This window comes from Aplysia californica, unplaced genomic scaffold (genome assembly GCF_000002075.1).
Source record: "Aplysia californica isolate F4 #8 unplaced genomic scaffold, AplCal3.0 scaffold00142, whole genome shotgun sequence".
NCBI lineage: Eukaryota > Metazoa > Mollusca > Gastropoda > Aplysiida > Aplysiidae > Aplysia > Aplysia californica.
The window spans coordinates 779,678-796,318 of NW_004797412.1; the positions used below are offsets into that span (position 1 = coordinate 779,678).

Sequence of the window (16,641 nt, forward strand, 5' to 3'; positions counted from 1 at the left end):
TGAGGCCGCGAAATAACAATTTCAAAACTCTCCAACAGGAATAAAAAATGTTCCCATCAGTAAGTATTTTCCATGATGTTCTAACACAGCATCATAAACATCAACATCACACCCAAAATCTTCGCATATTCTTTTAAGAGATTTGTTTTATTTTTACGTAGGCATACATGTTTGCTGCTCTTTCAAGTACCAATAGATTACTGCTACTTGGTTGTGAACTTACCCTGTAGATCAGAGACTTGGGTTCATTGAAAGCTTTAGCATTCTTGACCATAAGCAGCAGATCCCTTTCCAAATCATCCAAACTGGTGTACTTCGATTCCTGGATCTTCGTGGCGATCATCTTCAGATCAATGGGATTCTTAATCACATCATAGTACTGGGGATATTTCTGCGCACAGAATGGATAGGCCATTAGGAAAAACATAGGCAAGAATGTTTGGCTTACTTTGTAAATAAGGAAAAAAATGTTTAAATGTCCTGTCAAATAGGATGTTATAGAAGCATAGCTGGGAAATCTTCAAAAGGCAATGACTCATTTCCCTTAAAACTGATGTTAAACAATTTGCATCCTCTTCATGAATCAAACAACAGATGCATATTACAAGGTTTCATCAGTCATGACAAAAATAAACAAAACTAGGAAGTTAAGTTTCCAAGGCGATGAATTGCAAAAAAACATTCTACAATTTACCATTTACTCAGTTTTAGAGACGCTAAAATAAAGTGTGACATTACACCCAATGACAAGAAAGACAAACAAAGCGGATATAAAGTCGATCACTTCTGCTTCTTACTTTATACACATCAATTAAATATGACACGTTGCTTCTCGCTTTTAAGAAAGATTACGAAATATACTATTTATTATATCACCATTTATTTTCCCTCAAAATTACATAATATAAATATATAAATACAAGATCTCTTTCCTGCTTTAATTAGCAAACTTTAGAATTGTAAGAATGCCTCATCTTGAAATCCTCAAGACTCTATGAGAAAACTAGGAACAAAGAAACATGGAAACCTACTTTACTAAGCAATAGAACAGTTATATTTAAAAATGCTCTGCATGGTCACAAAACTTACCGATTTCTGAGGTAACAGCTGGAAAGCCTGACTGATGTCTCTATCTCCATCTCTCGTGGTCACAATCGCCGCAAACAACTGCTCCAAATCCTCAGCAATTTCTTCAGAAACACTGGCGCTTCTCTCACGCCCTTCAGACGGCTGTTTTGAGGCATCGCTTTGATTGCCATCTTCTTCTTCTTCTTCCTCGTCTTCACTCTGGGGAACACAACAGAAAGATAAAACTTTCCTTTAAAGTGGCTTTTCTTCTGTTGATATCAACCAGTTCCAGAGCAAAAGTGGGGAAATTATAAACAAACTTTTAAAAAGTGCACTGCAGTCATACTCTCCACCTCCATCACCTGTATCATGAGTTCACCAGCCAAACTTTACAAGTCAATATTGAAACATTTACATATTATGACCTGAAAGGAAAACAATTGCCATAGAGGTTGAAAATAGATCACAATAGCCTGGCACCCAAAATTTGCAAACCCTTACAACAGAATCCAGAAAAACCCATAGCATATTTCAGCAATAAAAAAAAAGAATTCATTTTGAGGAACAGAGCACCTCACAGGAAAAACTAGAAGCCAGTGAATCCAGCATCAGGGTCAATTATCAATACTCCGATGGCTCATTTAACATCAATCCAGAATCACAACAACTGCTGAAACACTTGGCATCAACTGACATCTGAGCCTTTTTTTATCAAACAACCAAGGAGAAACTTTGCATTAAAAGGAAACTGCTCCCAACTCAAAAGACGCACTAATTTCCCTCAGTAGAAGAGAGCAAGTCACTATCTTTCGCCTGGGAACACAACATATCCCACTGGATTCCTACCTAAATAGGATCCGCTAGGATACCCTACCTGACTGCCAGGATGAAACAGTATCACACCACCTCTTTACCTGCCCTGCACTTAGCCACCTGCATATATGCACCTACTTACCTACCTCCCCAGATATCGGAAATACTTTATACAGCGACAAAACACAGCTGATAAAAACTTGTATATTCTTTGTCATATTGACAGCTCGAACGGCTAGAACGCAGATGGCCGCTGGATCAGAAAAGTAAAGTAAAAGGAAACTGAAGGAGCAAACCTCATCATCATCCTTCTCTTCAGGCTCTGGCAGATCCACAGTATCCTTGACGACAGGAGTCTTTCTGCTTAAGCGATCACTTCTGTCCCCACTACCAAACACAGCTTCTACCAAATCAGCTCTCGTCTCCTCATAAAGTTCCATCAAATCACAAGCATCTTTGTATTCCTGGGATGTTTTCTGGGGGATGCATTGAATAAAGAAAGAATAACTCATAAGGAAAAAGTCAATAAAGGGTACAAATCGTAAAAGAGAAAAAAAAATTAAATTACAAGGGAAACTGACAAATAAGACATCTTATCAGTAGTCAAGAAACACACGCTGAAACCTCTAAAAGTAAGACTATTTATTACCATCATGTGGAATAGAACTATTATGAAGTTAATTTTCTGATAGTTGCTTTGGTGTGTTAATTACATTGTATGACAGATTTTTAAGCTTTGAATAACAGTGAACAGTTTTTGTTTTTCAACCTCCATCTTGCTAAAAGCATCATACCGCTAAACTCCCCTTCCTCACCCCTTTCTAAAGAGCTGAGACTATACAGCCTTCTCAATACCTTTTTTTTTTCATCCTCTATTGCCATTCAGCGTCAAGGGGAAGCCTTCTCAATACAGTAGGAAAATTTAACTCTCTAATGATGAAAGCAAATTTTACAGGCCTGTATTGCAAGCGACAAGACCTGAGATCATAATTCATATGGGCCTTTTCCGATCTCACACAAAGTATGAATTTTAAGTGAGTTAGTCTTCATCATTATGGATTATCTCTGATCTTGACACAAACCCTGTTCACAGAATCAAGGAAAAGTTTGTTAATGACTTCAAGGCAGCACAATCTGCCAGAAAGCGTATCAGAACTTTGAAAACAGGATCAATAACAATGTGCCAGTTAGCACCTCCACTCTGTATGGAAATAAACCAAGAAGATATTATAATCTAAGTAAGTTTTCAGGAGAATAAAATAAAGGCTGAAGACAAAGTGCACCACAGTACAATATTACCTTGTAGTACGCTTTTGCATTGTTCACCATCAGCAAAACATCTGCGCTGAGTTGATCCACATAGTCATAATTGTCTGTTTTCACCCTTTGCTGAATTTTCAGCAAATCAATGGGGGTGGTAACAACGTCATAATAATCTGCAGCGGATCGTCTTTTCGGAACCCTGATAAAGGATTCACACAGAAGTCTTCCATCCTCTGTCTTGTGGTTACGAACTGTGTCATAGAGCTCCAGAATTATTTCATGCTGTGAATGGGGAAAAACAAATTTTTTTTTAATACGTCATTCAACATAAATAATCAAACAAAAGCATCTGCTGCATTCAGCTTTTCCTTGTCTTACAAAAGCCACTGCAACTCTTGGGCATATGCTCTAATACCTTCCAAAGCAAAGTGAAAGGCTCAAACTTATAAAAATCTTCAGTAGACATACACTCTTTCTTCTATGAAAACAAAAATACCCCAAAAAATCATGGAAAGCACAAATATTACTTACAGGATCATAGTTCAAGATCTTTCGCTTTTTTTTCACTTGTGAGGGCCCAGGAATTTCCTCCCCTTCTTCTTTCATATCAGGTCTGGGCCTTTTCCTCGGCATGGTCAAAGTAGATGTAATCTGGAAAAAAATTTGAGTCAGTTTTTCAAAATAATGTCAATGAGTAATTGGTTTTATTATAACAATATTATATTATCATATATGACAATTGATAATTAACCCATGACTGTCCATCTCAATTATAACTAACCATGATCTATCTTTGACTAACAAAATTTTGGTTTTATTTTACTCTCACGGTTTACTACTGGCCATGATATACACCCACTTTTAATTCAAGAGCCCCTCTTCCTCCCCTCTGAAAATATGACAAATTTGAATTTGCTGTAAATTTTACACCAAGTCAATTTAATTGCATCATATTGTTGTCACAGGAGAGGAATCACAATGACAACGGCAAAAAACACGATGAAGACGACATTATTAGCAGTTTGTTTATACATCTAACTTTACACAAATCAGCATCTGGTTAAAATTTCATTTTTGTGTGGCTTACAAAGGGTAGTCCAAGGTGACTGGGCAAGTCTTTGACTGATTTTGTGTTAATTTAGGGGGTTTTTTAAAACAAAAATAAGCACTTTTCTGCTACATCTACATGGATTGCTACTGATGTGTCTAAGTCCGGTAATACAACATCAAAATAAAGATCCATCTTTCTTCTTTCATAAAATAGTTTTATTTTTTATGTGAACTTGTAAGTTAGTATACACACTGTTCTTGGTAAACAATCGAGATGACACAGGCTTACACTTACAGTGTATTTGAACGAATCGGTCTTTTTTTTTTTTTACACTGCTCATAATATGAAGGTGCCAGCCAGGTGATCTGCTAATCTTCAATTTTACCTTTTTCTACAACAAAGAAAGTGGGAAATTTGGGGGGGGGGGGGGGGGGGGGGGCGTATCAATGAGGCGGCGGGCATCGGATTGGCAAATAAGGTGTGGGGGAAACTAAAAAATGGCGGAAAATTGGAAGCACTGAACGTTAGATCTATAGAACGAAGACACTTTCTTTTTTCCGGACCCGTGTCCGAATAACATTTTTTCACATTCGGACTCAAGTCGAATATTAATTTTTTAAATTCGGACTCAAGTCCGAATATGAAAAAATGTTATTCGGGGAAGGACTTCCGTAACGAGCGACCACCCCATCAAACACAATAAAGAAGAGGCCTAGACCTAACCCTACCCCTAACTTAGTCTAACCCTACCCCTACCCCTAACCCTACCCTTACCCCCTCCCCAAGCCCTCAATTCTGCTCTGTCTCAGAGCGGTCGCTCGTTACGAAAGTCCTCCCTTATTCGGACTCGAGTCCGAATAATGACGGCTTATAAAAGCGGGATTCCTGGGAGTGTATACAGACCCGGTAACCGGGAACGAAGTCACAAAGTATACAGACCCGGTAATGGAACTCTTTTATGATGTCGGAGAGTTTCAGCGCCCTCTTGGCTCAGAGTAGACCTAGGTTCTTCTAGATCTATGGTCTAGATCTAGATCTAGGCAGACAGACTTAAATCTTTGATCTAGTTTCGCGGCTAGCCTAGATCTAAATGAAGATTGCGGATGTCTTTTTGATGAACGATCGTTTTTCCTACGTTTTGGAGTTGGAGGAATCACAATTTGAAGAAAAGAACAAGCTACAATGTCATAATTTCAGTCGAGCAGTCCCCCACCCCCACCCCTCTCTCTCTCTCTCTCTCTCTCTCTCTCTCTCTCTCTCTCTCTCTCTCTCTCTCTCTCTCTCTCTCTCTCTCTCTCTCTCTCTCTCTCTCTGTGTATCGCTTGCCTTCTCGGTATTTTTTTACTTTCCCTCCCGTCTCACACTCAGCTACCAGTTATCTATTTTCTACTAAACACGAATATCAACTTCATTTCCGTCGCAATTTAATAGTTTTTGAAATATTTGATTGTTTTTAACCGAGATAGACATGCTTTGGACCAATCGGGGGGTTCCAGGGGGGCCTGCCCCACTGGCCCTCACTGGGGTGAAAGAAAATCTGGGGGGTTACAGGGGGGCATGCCCCCCCTGTTTATACCCATAATTTGATATTTTACAGTTAGATTTGAAATTGTCTTGAAAATAATTGATTTGCGATAGTTTTAGTGGCTTTATGTGTGATCTGCAGCAAACAGTACAGCAGTTTGACCCCTGAAACAGTGCATCTGTGTGCGGGAGTGAAAGTAAAAATTTACCGCCTTCTCTTTTTCTTTGTTTGTCTCTGTCTTCCTTTGTTCCCACCTATTTCCCACTCTATCTTTCTCTTGTTCCCTCCTGCCAACTGGGGCATGTCATATATACATTTTGCTAGCGGCCACCTCTATTCTCACCCGGAGTAAGAATAGTGCAGGCGAGTCTTGTGGCTATTCTCACCCGGTGCGCGTTCACCAAATTTTGCGTTCACCCTAAACCACAGAATTCTACACTGTGATAACAGAAAAATTGTAGAATTCTGTGCCGTGAACAAACGTTCCATTACAACTGTAGCCTACTAAAAGCGTACAATTTTGTCTGTGGGCAGTGGAGAGAGAGAGAGAAAGAGAGAGAGGAGTAGCGCGAGAATTTCCGGGCAAAACAAAATGGCGACCCGCGTAGTTCGGCTCGATTCGAAAAGTTAAATAGCCGTAGCATCTTTGTAGACAACCAAATTAATTTACTTTTGTGTTTTAACATCATTTTTTAACTTTGTTTTGGTCAATTTGATCGTCCACACCGATAGACAGTATTCAGAAAGAGACAGAGAGAGAGAGAAGAGGGGAGGAGTTGATCTTGCGAGAACTTCCGGCGGGTGAGAATAGCTTTGCTAGCACCCTCCTCTCTTTCTCTCTCTCTCTCACACACACACACACACACACACACACTCACACTAGATTTCTACCAGGTCTAGGGGCTGAAACTTCCCGAAATCACAAAAGAGTTCCCCTACCGGGTCTGTATACTTCGTGACTTTGTTCCCGGTTACCGGGTCTGTGTATACACTTCGTATAAAAGCAAGACTAACTCGAACGCTCTCAATTAAGAAAAGGGATCACATCATATTCAATGAGACTCATCAGCATGATCAGCCAGTCAGACACTTGGACCTGAGTGAGAAGGAGACTGTCTCTAAGAGTAAGACAAGACAGGCACTCACATTTCACAACCACAACATGATCTACAGAGGCAGAGGCCTTAGCCTTTGCCTCACAGTCACAGCCTAAGGCCTAAGGTGATCTAGGACTGACACACACAATGTTGAAAGCACTGAAAAGATGTGGAGTCCTTTCAAGGTAGCAAAGTTAAAATTGTACTTATTATTAATTCTGATGATAGTTATAAGTTATGGGAATGAGAAAGATTATTTATCTCGATGCAAAAAGGCACATATTTATAAATAATTGATGGTTATCTCCCTTACTGAAAAGAAAACAAAGAGACTGCCTACCTTCGCGTGTTCAAAGAATATGTTACCAGACTTTAAGCAGGCAGGTTACGATATAGTTTCAGTTATATAAAAAGGCACTAAAAACTACCAGGTATGCTTGCACAAAGGTTGATCAAAGAACGTTTTCTCAAATGATAATTATTCACAGACAAGCGAAGCGTCGGTAAAGAACGGTCGAAAAAGCCGCCATCTTAGTATCATTTCACTCACGCTGAGTGAAGAAAAATACGTTTTTCGTAATGGTTTTCGCCGTTTAATTTAAATGCCTTTTCTACAAATTATTACAAAATGCATCATTTTATTCACTTCAAAATATCCAGTATTCTACATAATGTAATAAAAGAACATACGAAAATAGATTTACTATATTCTTGGACTTATTTATGGGTTTGTTTCCGCCCAAATCACTTTCGCTTTCGTTATCCCGGTAGTCAACTTTTTGTAGGCTTGGACTTACAGGCTTCAGACCTTTACATGACTTCTTCCAGTACTGTGATGATGTGACTGGCACTTTATCCGCCGTCATGGATAAGGAAATTTATGATTTGTCTGGAGGTGTTGAAAATCAAGTTGTGCTGTTATGTAGGATCTCTAACAAACGCAGCTCTTCACACGAGTCAGTCAACAAACTCAGTTTCAATTGTTGGGATTTTGAGGTACTGATGGCTGATGGTCCGACAGCAGTAAATCAAATGAGCCTATTTAAGTTTAAGAAACGGAAGCGCCTCTCTAACAAGCGACTATCGCAACAAACACAATGTAGAAGGGACTTAATCCTAATGACTCTTCTACCACTACCCTACCCCAATCCCTAATCCTAACCCTCCACTCTGTTTCATGGTGACTATCATAGTGGTACTGTACTGTAGTGGTTTGATACCGAATTACTGAATTCCTCCCAAAGAAACCGAGAAAGGAATTTGTAGATCTACTGTGTTTAGATTTTGACTTTTTATTTTATTTTTTTTCTCGTTGGTTGGGGGGGGGGGGAGGGGATTATTTTTACTTTCACTTTCCCTCTCGTCTCATGCCGAAGTATTTGTTATAGGCTAAAAGCACTTTTCGTGTATTCATTTTTCTATCCCGCCTCACCTACTAGATCTACCTACAGTAAAACTTTTGTCAACATCCCATATTGACCACAGGAGTACTAGAATATCGATAATAACTTAAAGTATTATGGTTTAAAGTTGGGTTAGGTACAATAATAATAGGGGAAGGATAGGGTTATATCCCAAACTTTTGATCTGTTCCAAATCATTGGCCTTTCACAGGCAAAGTTTGTTGTACCACCAGCCCCACTTTAAATCACCACCAGGTTTCACCTTGTTGCATGAAAAGGACTCCTACTTAAACATATGAGCTAGATTACCATGATTAGACCAGAAATACAACACAAGAAATGTTGTTTCAGTCTGTCCAAGAATATTTGATTTTTCGAAAATTTAATTAAAATATATATATGAAACATAGCGTGTATTTGGCTACACTGCTGACAAAAGAAGCTAATCGTTCGGTCAGTTTGTATAGTATGAGTAACATTCTTTAGGACCATAAGTGTAATTGTAGAAAGTGTTTGTACTTACTAACTTTTTACTTTACTCTTTCATCCTCTGTTGCCGTTAAGCGTTGAGGGGTGATGCAGTTTTCTATGGTAGGCCAGCTTCGCAGCTCTTTCAGTTGTGATGTTGTTTTCATAGGGTTTCCTTGACACCCTGGATCCACCTTTTGCGTGGCCTTCCTCTTCCTTTATAGCCTTAGTGCTTGGTGTTGTAGGCTCTCGAGGCTGGCTGTTCAGGTGACATGCGTAACAAGTGGCCAAACCATTTTATCCTCTGTCTTTCTATGTAACACAGGCAGGACTCAGTTCCGATAGCTGCTCTTACTTCTTCATTTCTCTACCTGTCTTGTCTTGTGATTGTAAGGGTTTTGCGGAGACATTTCATTTCGCATGAGGTGATTTTGCTTTCATGGGTTTTGCTTAAAGTCCAGGTCTGGCACTGATAACATAATGTTGGTATGAATATTGAGGTAATAAGCTGTCTCTTTGAGTCCATGGATATGTTTGGGTAAGATAGGAGGGGTGGGAGCTGGTAGGTGACAGCGTTGGCTTTTTGAGTTTGCATTTCTATTTCTCTTTCTATGGACCCGATTTCAGAAAAAGTGCTGCCAAGATGTTTAAACTCCTTCACCTGTTTCAGTTGTTTACTATTGACATGGATGGTCAGGGGACTATGGTTTCGGCTCTCTTTCATAACTTCTGTTTTTGATGTGCTTATTTTCATGTTGAATTTCTCACAGCTGTTGTTGAGTTCGGTAGTGTGATTTTGGAGGCTTTGTTGGTCATGATGAATAAGACATTGGTCATCTGCGAACAGAAATTCATTTAGGCTTTCTGGGCTTTGGTTTGTGTCTTACGTTATTGTGTCCATATTATAAACAGGAGGGGAGATAGAACGCATCCCTGTCGTACTCCAGATCTTATTTTGAACCAGTCTGTATTGCCTTCCTTCGTGTTTGTATCTATATAATAATATCCCTTTTGACTCTCCTTCCCCTACTCCCCCCCCCCAAAAAAAAAACAACCCACGCACAGATAAAACTAATATTCCAAACTTCTCATTATGAAATATCTAATGACAGCTTTTTGTGTATTTTAAGTTTACTGAAACAGTCCCCTTAATAAAATAATATATTTCTTATTTTTAAAACTTTCAGTATATCAAGACAAACATTCCTGGTGCTGGCTGTGAAGCTGATCTGTTCTCAGAGCAATATGCCGGATGCTCATGTGAGGGGACTTGCAGTTCTCATTCCTGCTCATGTTTACAACGTTTTGGCAGCCCCTATACCAAGAATGGAAAAATTTGCATGAACAAGCAGAATAGTGAACTTTCCAAACCTGTTCTGGAATGTGGCAACAGTTGCAAGTGTGGAACAGATTGTCCAAGTCGGGTGGTTCAGAAAGGAGTTACCAGAAGTTTCTGTGTCTTTCCAACTGGGCAAAAAGGTTTTGGGTTGAAACTGCCTGAAGGTTTGTGTGATAATAAAATACCAGCTTTCACTTTTGTTTGTGAATATGCCGGAGAAGTCATTGGACACCAAGAAGCAAAAAAGAGGGTGTTAGAGAATGAAAAGGGTAAAAAAGACAATTACATCATCGCTTTACGAGAACATGTTGGGGCACAAGAAAAATGCACTTATTTCGATCCAAGTAAACTTGGCAATGCAGGTCGGTTCATAAATCATTCCTGTGATCCTAATCTCATCATGGTTCCTGTAAGAGTAAATCACTCAGTTCCAAGACTGGCTTTATTTGCCCGCAGAGACATCATGGCAGGGGAAGAATTCACGTTTGACTACAGTGGGAAGTCTACCTTCTTCTCTACTTCTTTGAAGGAAGCTACACTGAGTAACAGTACGGGGACTCACATTGGTTTAACTTTAAACGAGCCGAATGTTGATTCCAGGACTGTTGATGAACCACCTGTGAAGAAATCAAAATTGTGTTCTCCTTCAAGCCTTGAACCCGAAGATGTTGAAGATGTTTACAACAACACAGAGGGGTCTGGTGTCGCAGCAGTAAGCCTTTCTGTACAAAAGCCTGGAGATCCTTCACCTTTGCTACACTGCAGTAGGACAGTGGAAGTTTCTGCTGTCCCTGGGTCGAGTTCAAATACCTGTTCTGAAGTGGACTCCCCCAAACAGGCAGATACTTTTGTTGACTCTGAAAACAGTGGTCATTTTAAGCTGTGCTTTTGTGGTAGTGAGAATTGTCAGAAATATTTGCCTTTTGATGAAAGACTTTTAAGTGATGAATATTAAAAATATCATAGTGAATATTTTTTTATTGGTTTTATGTAGATGTAGTTGTAAAACTTTACCTATAAAACCAACACATACAAGAAGACACATAAAATATGTTCTCACACACACACATGCACACATGGCATGCATTTGCAAGCTGTAGACTTTTATTGAGTACAGTTGGGCATGGATAATTCAAACTCAGATATGCCGGGGATTAACACATCCATAATTTGGGTAAATCAATCGTGTAAAGAAAAATAAAGAGACATTATCAGTCATGGAATGGCAAATTGTTCAAGCTATCTGTGATTTTGAGTTTTCATTGGGGGTTTTTTTGTGTGTGTGCTTGACTGTACTTTATCAAGTTTAGCACACACGCGCGCGCGCGCGCACACACACACACGTGCACGCGCACACACACACACACACACACACACACACCTATCTGGAATAGTACACAACTACATTGTACTTTGGTGATGAAGTCGTGAAGCCTGCTTGTGTGTGTGTTTATGTTTAAGTTTAAGTGTGTAATGTATGTTGTGCGTTTGAGTGTTTGTGTGCAAGCATAAAAAAGTATGCTTTTTAATTCCATTGTTCTCTGGGCCCCAATTAGGCCAATAAAAAAGCTGAGTGAGTGAAGCATCAATCGTCTCTTTATCATTAGGGCCTAGTATGCAAAAACAAGTCACCTCTAAATAAAAATATTTCTACACCTTCACTCAAAAGTAGAACGATAGTCATTGCAACCTCAATCGCAGTATACATCACCTGAGGTGTTTTCACATAAATCTGCTCTATTCTAAATGTTTCTCAAGGCATGCAAAGATACATGTACTTATTGATAGATTGGATGACTAATGACTGAACATATGATGTACCAGTACATGTATTTTACACTTAAATTGCTTGTGGGTTTGTTCTTTTGTGTGTGTAAGAGCATGCTTGTGTGTATGTGTGTGTGTGTGTGTGTGTGTGTGTGTGTGTGTGTGTGTGTGTGTGTGTGTGGACATACCTGGGGACCAAATCCACACAATGAAATTGAAAACAGGGTTCTTCATTCAGCTGTGAATGAAGCTCAGAGAACTTAAAACTGTTGCAGTTCCTTTCTCTTGAATTGCTTTTGTCAACCTTCTGACCATGTCGTGTGGTAAAATTAGATTCTTCTTTCCTATGAAACATCTAACGTCCTTTTCTTCCCTTCTTCTTCTTTATGTTTGTTACTCTCTTGTAACACCTGTTTAATCTTCTGGCGCTCATATGACCTTATGCAGTCGCGAGCGTCGTAAAAGCTCTACTAAAACTAAAACTAAAATTAGATTCTTCGTCTTGCATGCTAAAATCATGTACATGTACAGTCAAACTTTGTTATTTATACTGCTAACCTTGGGACGAGCGTGAAGTTGGCGGTATATCTGGGCTGACATTATAACGGGGTCTTATTTAACCCTTCCAGCCCTAAGCGGGTATTCATGCATTTTCAGCAGCGCCTGTACCTCCCACCGTCCCAAGAGATTATATTCTCAGTTTCAGAGGGTCCTGAATTTGAGCATTTTTCGAAATTAGCGAACCTAATTTATCTTTAATTTTCATATTTGTTCATTTACCTTTCAAAATTATTATATATGTTATTATCTAAACCTCATTACATAGTATCTATACTACATCACTTTTTAGAATGCATGCCTCTTTTTCTGAAATACTGCTGTATTGGCTGGGACTAGGGTTAGAGAGTGCACAAAACTGACTGGGGCAGGAAGGGCCTCCTTTTAGTATGCAACTGCCTAGAGTCTAGGGAAATGAGTCTGTCATAACACTAAGGACATTATTATAATGAGTTATATCCCTTAGTCCAAAAGCCTTGAAGAGATGGCCGTCACTCACTCTCAGACTTCCTGCGTGTGATAATCGCTAGATCACAGAGTCATGTGTGGGGAAAAGGAGAGATTATCACGGTGTACGGGTACTGTCGTAGTGTGTAGTCCTCCTACACCCAGTGTCCAGTTCACTGGATTTTTTTTATGTAGGTGTTTTTACACCCCATTGACACAAAGGAGGCTGTTTTCTAGAGCTGGGCGGCTAGGTTCCCGATTATTGAAAGCCAGGAACTCCGAACCCAATTACTTACTTTCTAAAGATGTGATTTCTTCTTGTGGTTACCTGGTTGCCTCCCAACATCTTCAGGATTTAGGATAACCTTGATTTCGGAACACTACGAAGCATCAACTTTTATTTTTCAAAAATAAATTCTATTTAAAAAAGAGAAGATTTTAATCATAAAGGTAACCATTGGTATACGTAAAAAGGAGTCGGAACTTTTCTTCCGCTGCATTAATCGTAAGAATAGGGTTCCGGAATCGATTATTCGCTCAGCTTTACTGTTTTCCGACCCTGTCTTCCACTTCAGGGCCAACCTGGGCTCAGAGGGATACATGCCTACAGAAAGACAGTGATACTCATTAAAAATTCACCCCACTTGGAAATTGAACTAAGGTACAGTGAGGCGCCTAAATGCTACACACGCATATATACACCACAGATGCCAGTTCGCTGGGTTGCGGGGCAAATTACACATAAGATTTCTTCTGTGATGGAAATAAAATTGCCCATGACACCTCAAGAGCCCTCTCTGACTGACAGAAGCTGATGGGGGGGTTTTTTGTTTTGTTTTGTTTTTTAACTGTAAGTCCACTTTTGAAAGAACAATATGAGTAAATTAAAATAACAATACAGTTGACTAAGTTTCATTATAAGTTTATGATTCCCTGATAGTGGCAAAAGTCCACGGTCAGCCCAACACATTCATTTGATTCATTGAAATCATTGCCAAGCAGTGGCTGTTTCTTCAGTGGCTATTTTAACTTTAACCTTGGGTTCAATGGTGTTGGTAGTTGTTGGTAGTTGAAGGGAACAAGACAGATTTTGTTTTAGTAAGAGTTTTACGGCACTTGCAACACAGTAAAGTCATACAAGTGCCGAAGATTAGAGGAGTTACAAGAGAGTAACAAACACAAAAAAGAAGGAGAGATAAGGATTATAGATGATAGGAAAGTAGGAGCAAACCACACCAGAGCACTCGCCAACAACCCACAACAAAACAGAAAACCTTTAGATCACCAAGAAAAACATTGAATTGAACAGTGTTAAATGAACACAAAACACAACTGCATGACAAGAGAAAAGGAAGGAAATTTTTTTCAAGTTGTAATTCTGCATAATATATGAAAAATAAATGAAAATAATGCATAAAAAAAGCTTTTGAGACTTCAAAAAGAAGAAAATAAATCAACATGTAACTGTCACCATGTTGTAGTACCCTCATGATTCCATCACAAAGTTTTCTTTAATTTAAGTGTCACAACGCAGTGGAATCAGGCGCTCGTCAATTTTGGGGCGTGAGGAGTATTGATATTATCTTAATTAAAACTTGTACATTTTTTTTCTTACGTACGATGAAAACAATACCCCTTTATCTTGAAAAGACGTATAATTTTTTTTTGCGTTTAAGGGGGGGTAGGGCTCGCCTGCTAGCAGAGGTAGTAGCCTATTAGCAAGAAAGTGGCCGCGTAAGTTTAGTTAAATTTCCTTAGCTTGACAGTCTATGGAAATTGAAAACGTGCATTTTTAGGGCCTTTAATCAACGTTTTTCAGTAAAATTCACACAGAAATGTTTTCTTTAAACTTTAATGGACATGAAAGGTGTTGAACTAAAAAAGAAAAATTCTAGAATCCCCAAATCAGCAGAAAAATGCCACTTTCTTCACTTTCCTTGTATTTGATGAGCACCTGATTTCACCAAGCTGCCTTATATATGGTCGCTTTTAAGGGGGTTTCCAAAAATCTTTACCAACACCAAAAGTGGGCATTGCGCTACCTATGGAGGAGTTTGGTTTCATTGGTGTGTAATTCGTTTGGTTATATAGAGAAAAATCTCCTTGTCTTTTTTTTATGAAACTGAACAAGGGGCAAAAACTTTACCTTCGATTTTCTCAAAACAATATTTTTCGGGATAGCCCACTTCTCCTTCAAAACGACCATATGTCAATACTGTAACTGTAATGAACACTGATGTGAGTAAGTCATTTTATAATAGGTAGACAAAATTAATGTTTATCGTGAGATTAAAAATACTTTAAGTGTTCACAGATCAAATCAAGGAGCAACTTATCAAGCACATAGATTAATAAAAGTACTGAAAGCCATTTAAACATCATATCGAAATTTGTTATGCATGGCAAACTTAACAGGAATACAATGTAGCGGTACATTCAACAAAGAAGGGACTAATTGGAAAATAACAAAGTGGTAGCCTACAAATGAGAGAGAGAAAATCCTGACAAATGCTGACACTGACATCTCTAATAATCTAATAAGGATCTAATCAAAGGCGTGTGTTTGGGGGGGGGGAGAGACTTATGTAAATATAGTGCCAGAAAGGACAAAAGCATAAAGAGGAGAAGATGGGGCTTAAAAGACATGAAATGCAAAAGAACATTATACAAAGCACCAAACGGTTTCAACAATTTGGCGTCTAAATCTTGGGAAGTCGGAGAAAGATGACAAATTATATGCCAATGATAATTAGTGTGGAAAGGAGAAAGACTCAAGGAGCTGCAACTTCATGCAGTCAACCTCAATGTTAAAAATTAAAGAAGGCTAATACCCTAAATAAACAGGTAGGTCTAGTATAGTAATATGACTATGAGGACAACCCAGCGTCATTCTGAAAATAGTTTAGCTTTAATACATCAAGGGGCACCATAATTATTAGATAAAGCACAAACAGAATCCAACAGTTTATTGCACAAAATAAAACGGGTATGTATCATCTTCATCTATCATGTACAAGTATGGCCCATTTGAAAGAAAAAGAGGGAATGTCATAATTAATAATGCCAACAGTTCGAAAAAAATAAAAAAGAACTCAAATTTAATTGACATAGTTTTGCAAATTCTCTTTGACAAAATTATTGTGCTTCATTACAAAAAGCAAATAAGCCAGCATTCACTCATACATATGAATATATGATATGTTATCATTTATTTTATTCAAGGCACTTTTTCAATAGAACTGAAGTCTGTACAAAGTAAGCCATCACCAACACAGCCAGCCATCATGATTGTCATTAGGAGGCTAGAACAGAATTATGTACGTTGAAGTAAGGTCTGGATCGATAGCAACAACGTACGTTGGAAGTAAGGTAGAACAATTGATTAGTCATGGTTTTTCATCATTTAAAGTAAAGTTGTTCCCACATCCGATCCGGACATTGGAGATTGCGTTATTGTGAGACAACTTCCTGGGCCTTCAGCATAGTGTGGTAGGGTGGCCAGTTCCTTTCCACACCGCCTTTACTTCCCCAACTCGAAGTCAGGTACCCATTATTGCTGGGTGGGCAGGAGGGGGCGAAAAAAATCTGTGTCCGAACCTAAGCTCGTACCCGGACTTTCCGCTTCGGAGACGAGCGCACTAACCGCTCCACCACCACACCCTCCTTCATCATTTACTATAGACTAGAGAAACAAAGTAGAAAAGTGTTACAATGCATGTAAGAACATCACATTTTACATTCAGCAGTTGTTGTTTTTTCAGCTAGAACAAAGTTATTATATTTTCATGTCAAGATAAATCTGGAAAGCAACCATGAGTGGGACTTATATATATGGGCTTTCA

The 16,641-nt window shown here is 38.9% G+C and overlaps 2 protein-coding genes across 5 annotated transcripts in view; one reads left to right on the plus strand and one right to left on the minus strand.

Moving 5' to 3' along the window:
• LOC101846345 (protein polybromo-1) overlaps window positions 1-7,346 on the minus strand; it is a 67,512-nt gene extending 60,166 nt beyond the window's left edge. Inside the window, exons 1-6 of one of the 4 annotated variants that reach the window (XM_035969373.1) lie at window positions 7,246-7,346; window positions 3,676-3,795; window positions 3,181-3,426; window positions 2,178-2,357; window positions 1,090-1,287; window positions 224-391 (exon numbers count right to left, since the gene is read on the minus strand). In XM_035969373.1, coding sequence (XP_035825266.1) covers window positions 224-391; window positions 1,090-1,287; window positions 2,178-2,357; window positions 3,181-3,426; window positions 3,676-3,777 — 894 coding nt within the window. In that variant the 5' untranslated portion in view covers window positions 3,778-3,795; window positions 7,246-7,346. The other 3 variants (XM_035969375.1, XM_035969372.1, XM_035969374.1) reach the window with 3 other exon arrangements.
• Window positions 7,347-7,561: 215 nt separating this feature from the next.
• On the plus strand, window positions 7,562-11,872 carry LOC101846575 (histone-lysine N-methyltransferase SETMAR). Its single transcript, XM_005096924.3, has 2 exons — window positions 7,562-7,813; window positions 9,876-11,872. Exons 1-2 carry the CDS (start codon window positions 7,682-7,684, stop codon window positions 10,980-10,982), a joined length of 1,239 nt encoding a protein of 412 aa, XP_005096981.1. The 5' UTR covers window positions 7,562-7,681; the 3' UTR covers window positions 10,983-11,872.
• Window positions 11,873-16,641: the final 4,769 nt, after the last annotated feature.

Bases quoted from the DNA above. Each gene is read 5' to 3' on its own strand.
- LOC101846575 (XM_005096924.3), top strand. From the start codon at position 7,682: ATGGATAAGGAAATTTATGATTTGTCTGGAGGTGTTGAAAATCAAGTT. The intron at 7,814-9,875 runs GTACTGATGGCT...TAAAACTTTCAG, and splicing joins TCAATTGTTGGGATTTTGAG to TATATCAAGACAAACATTCC.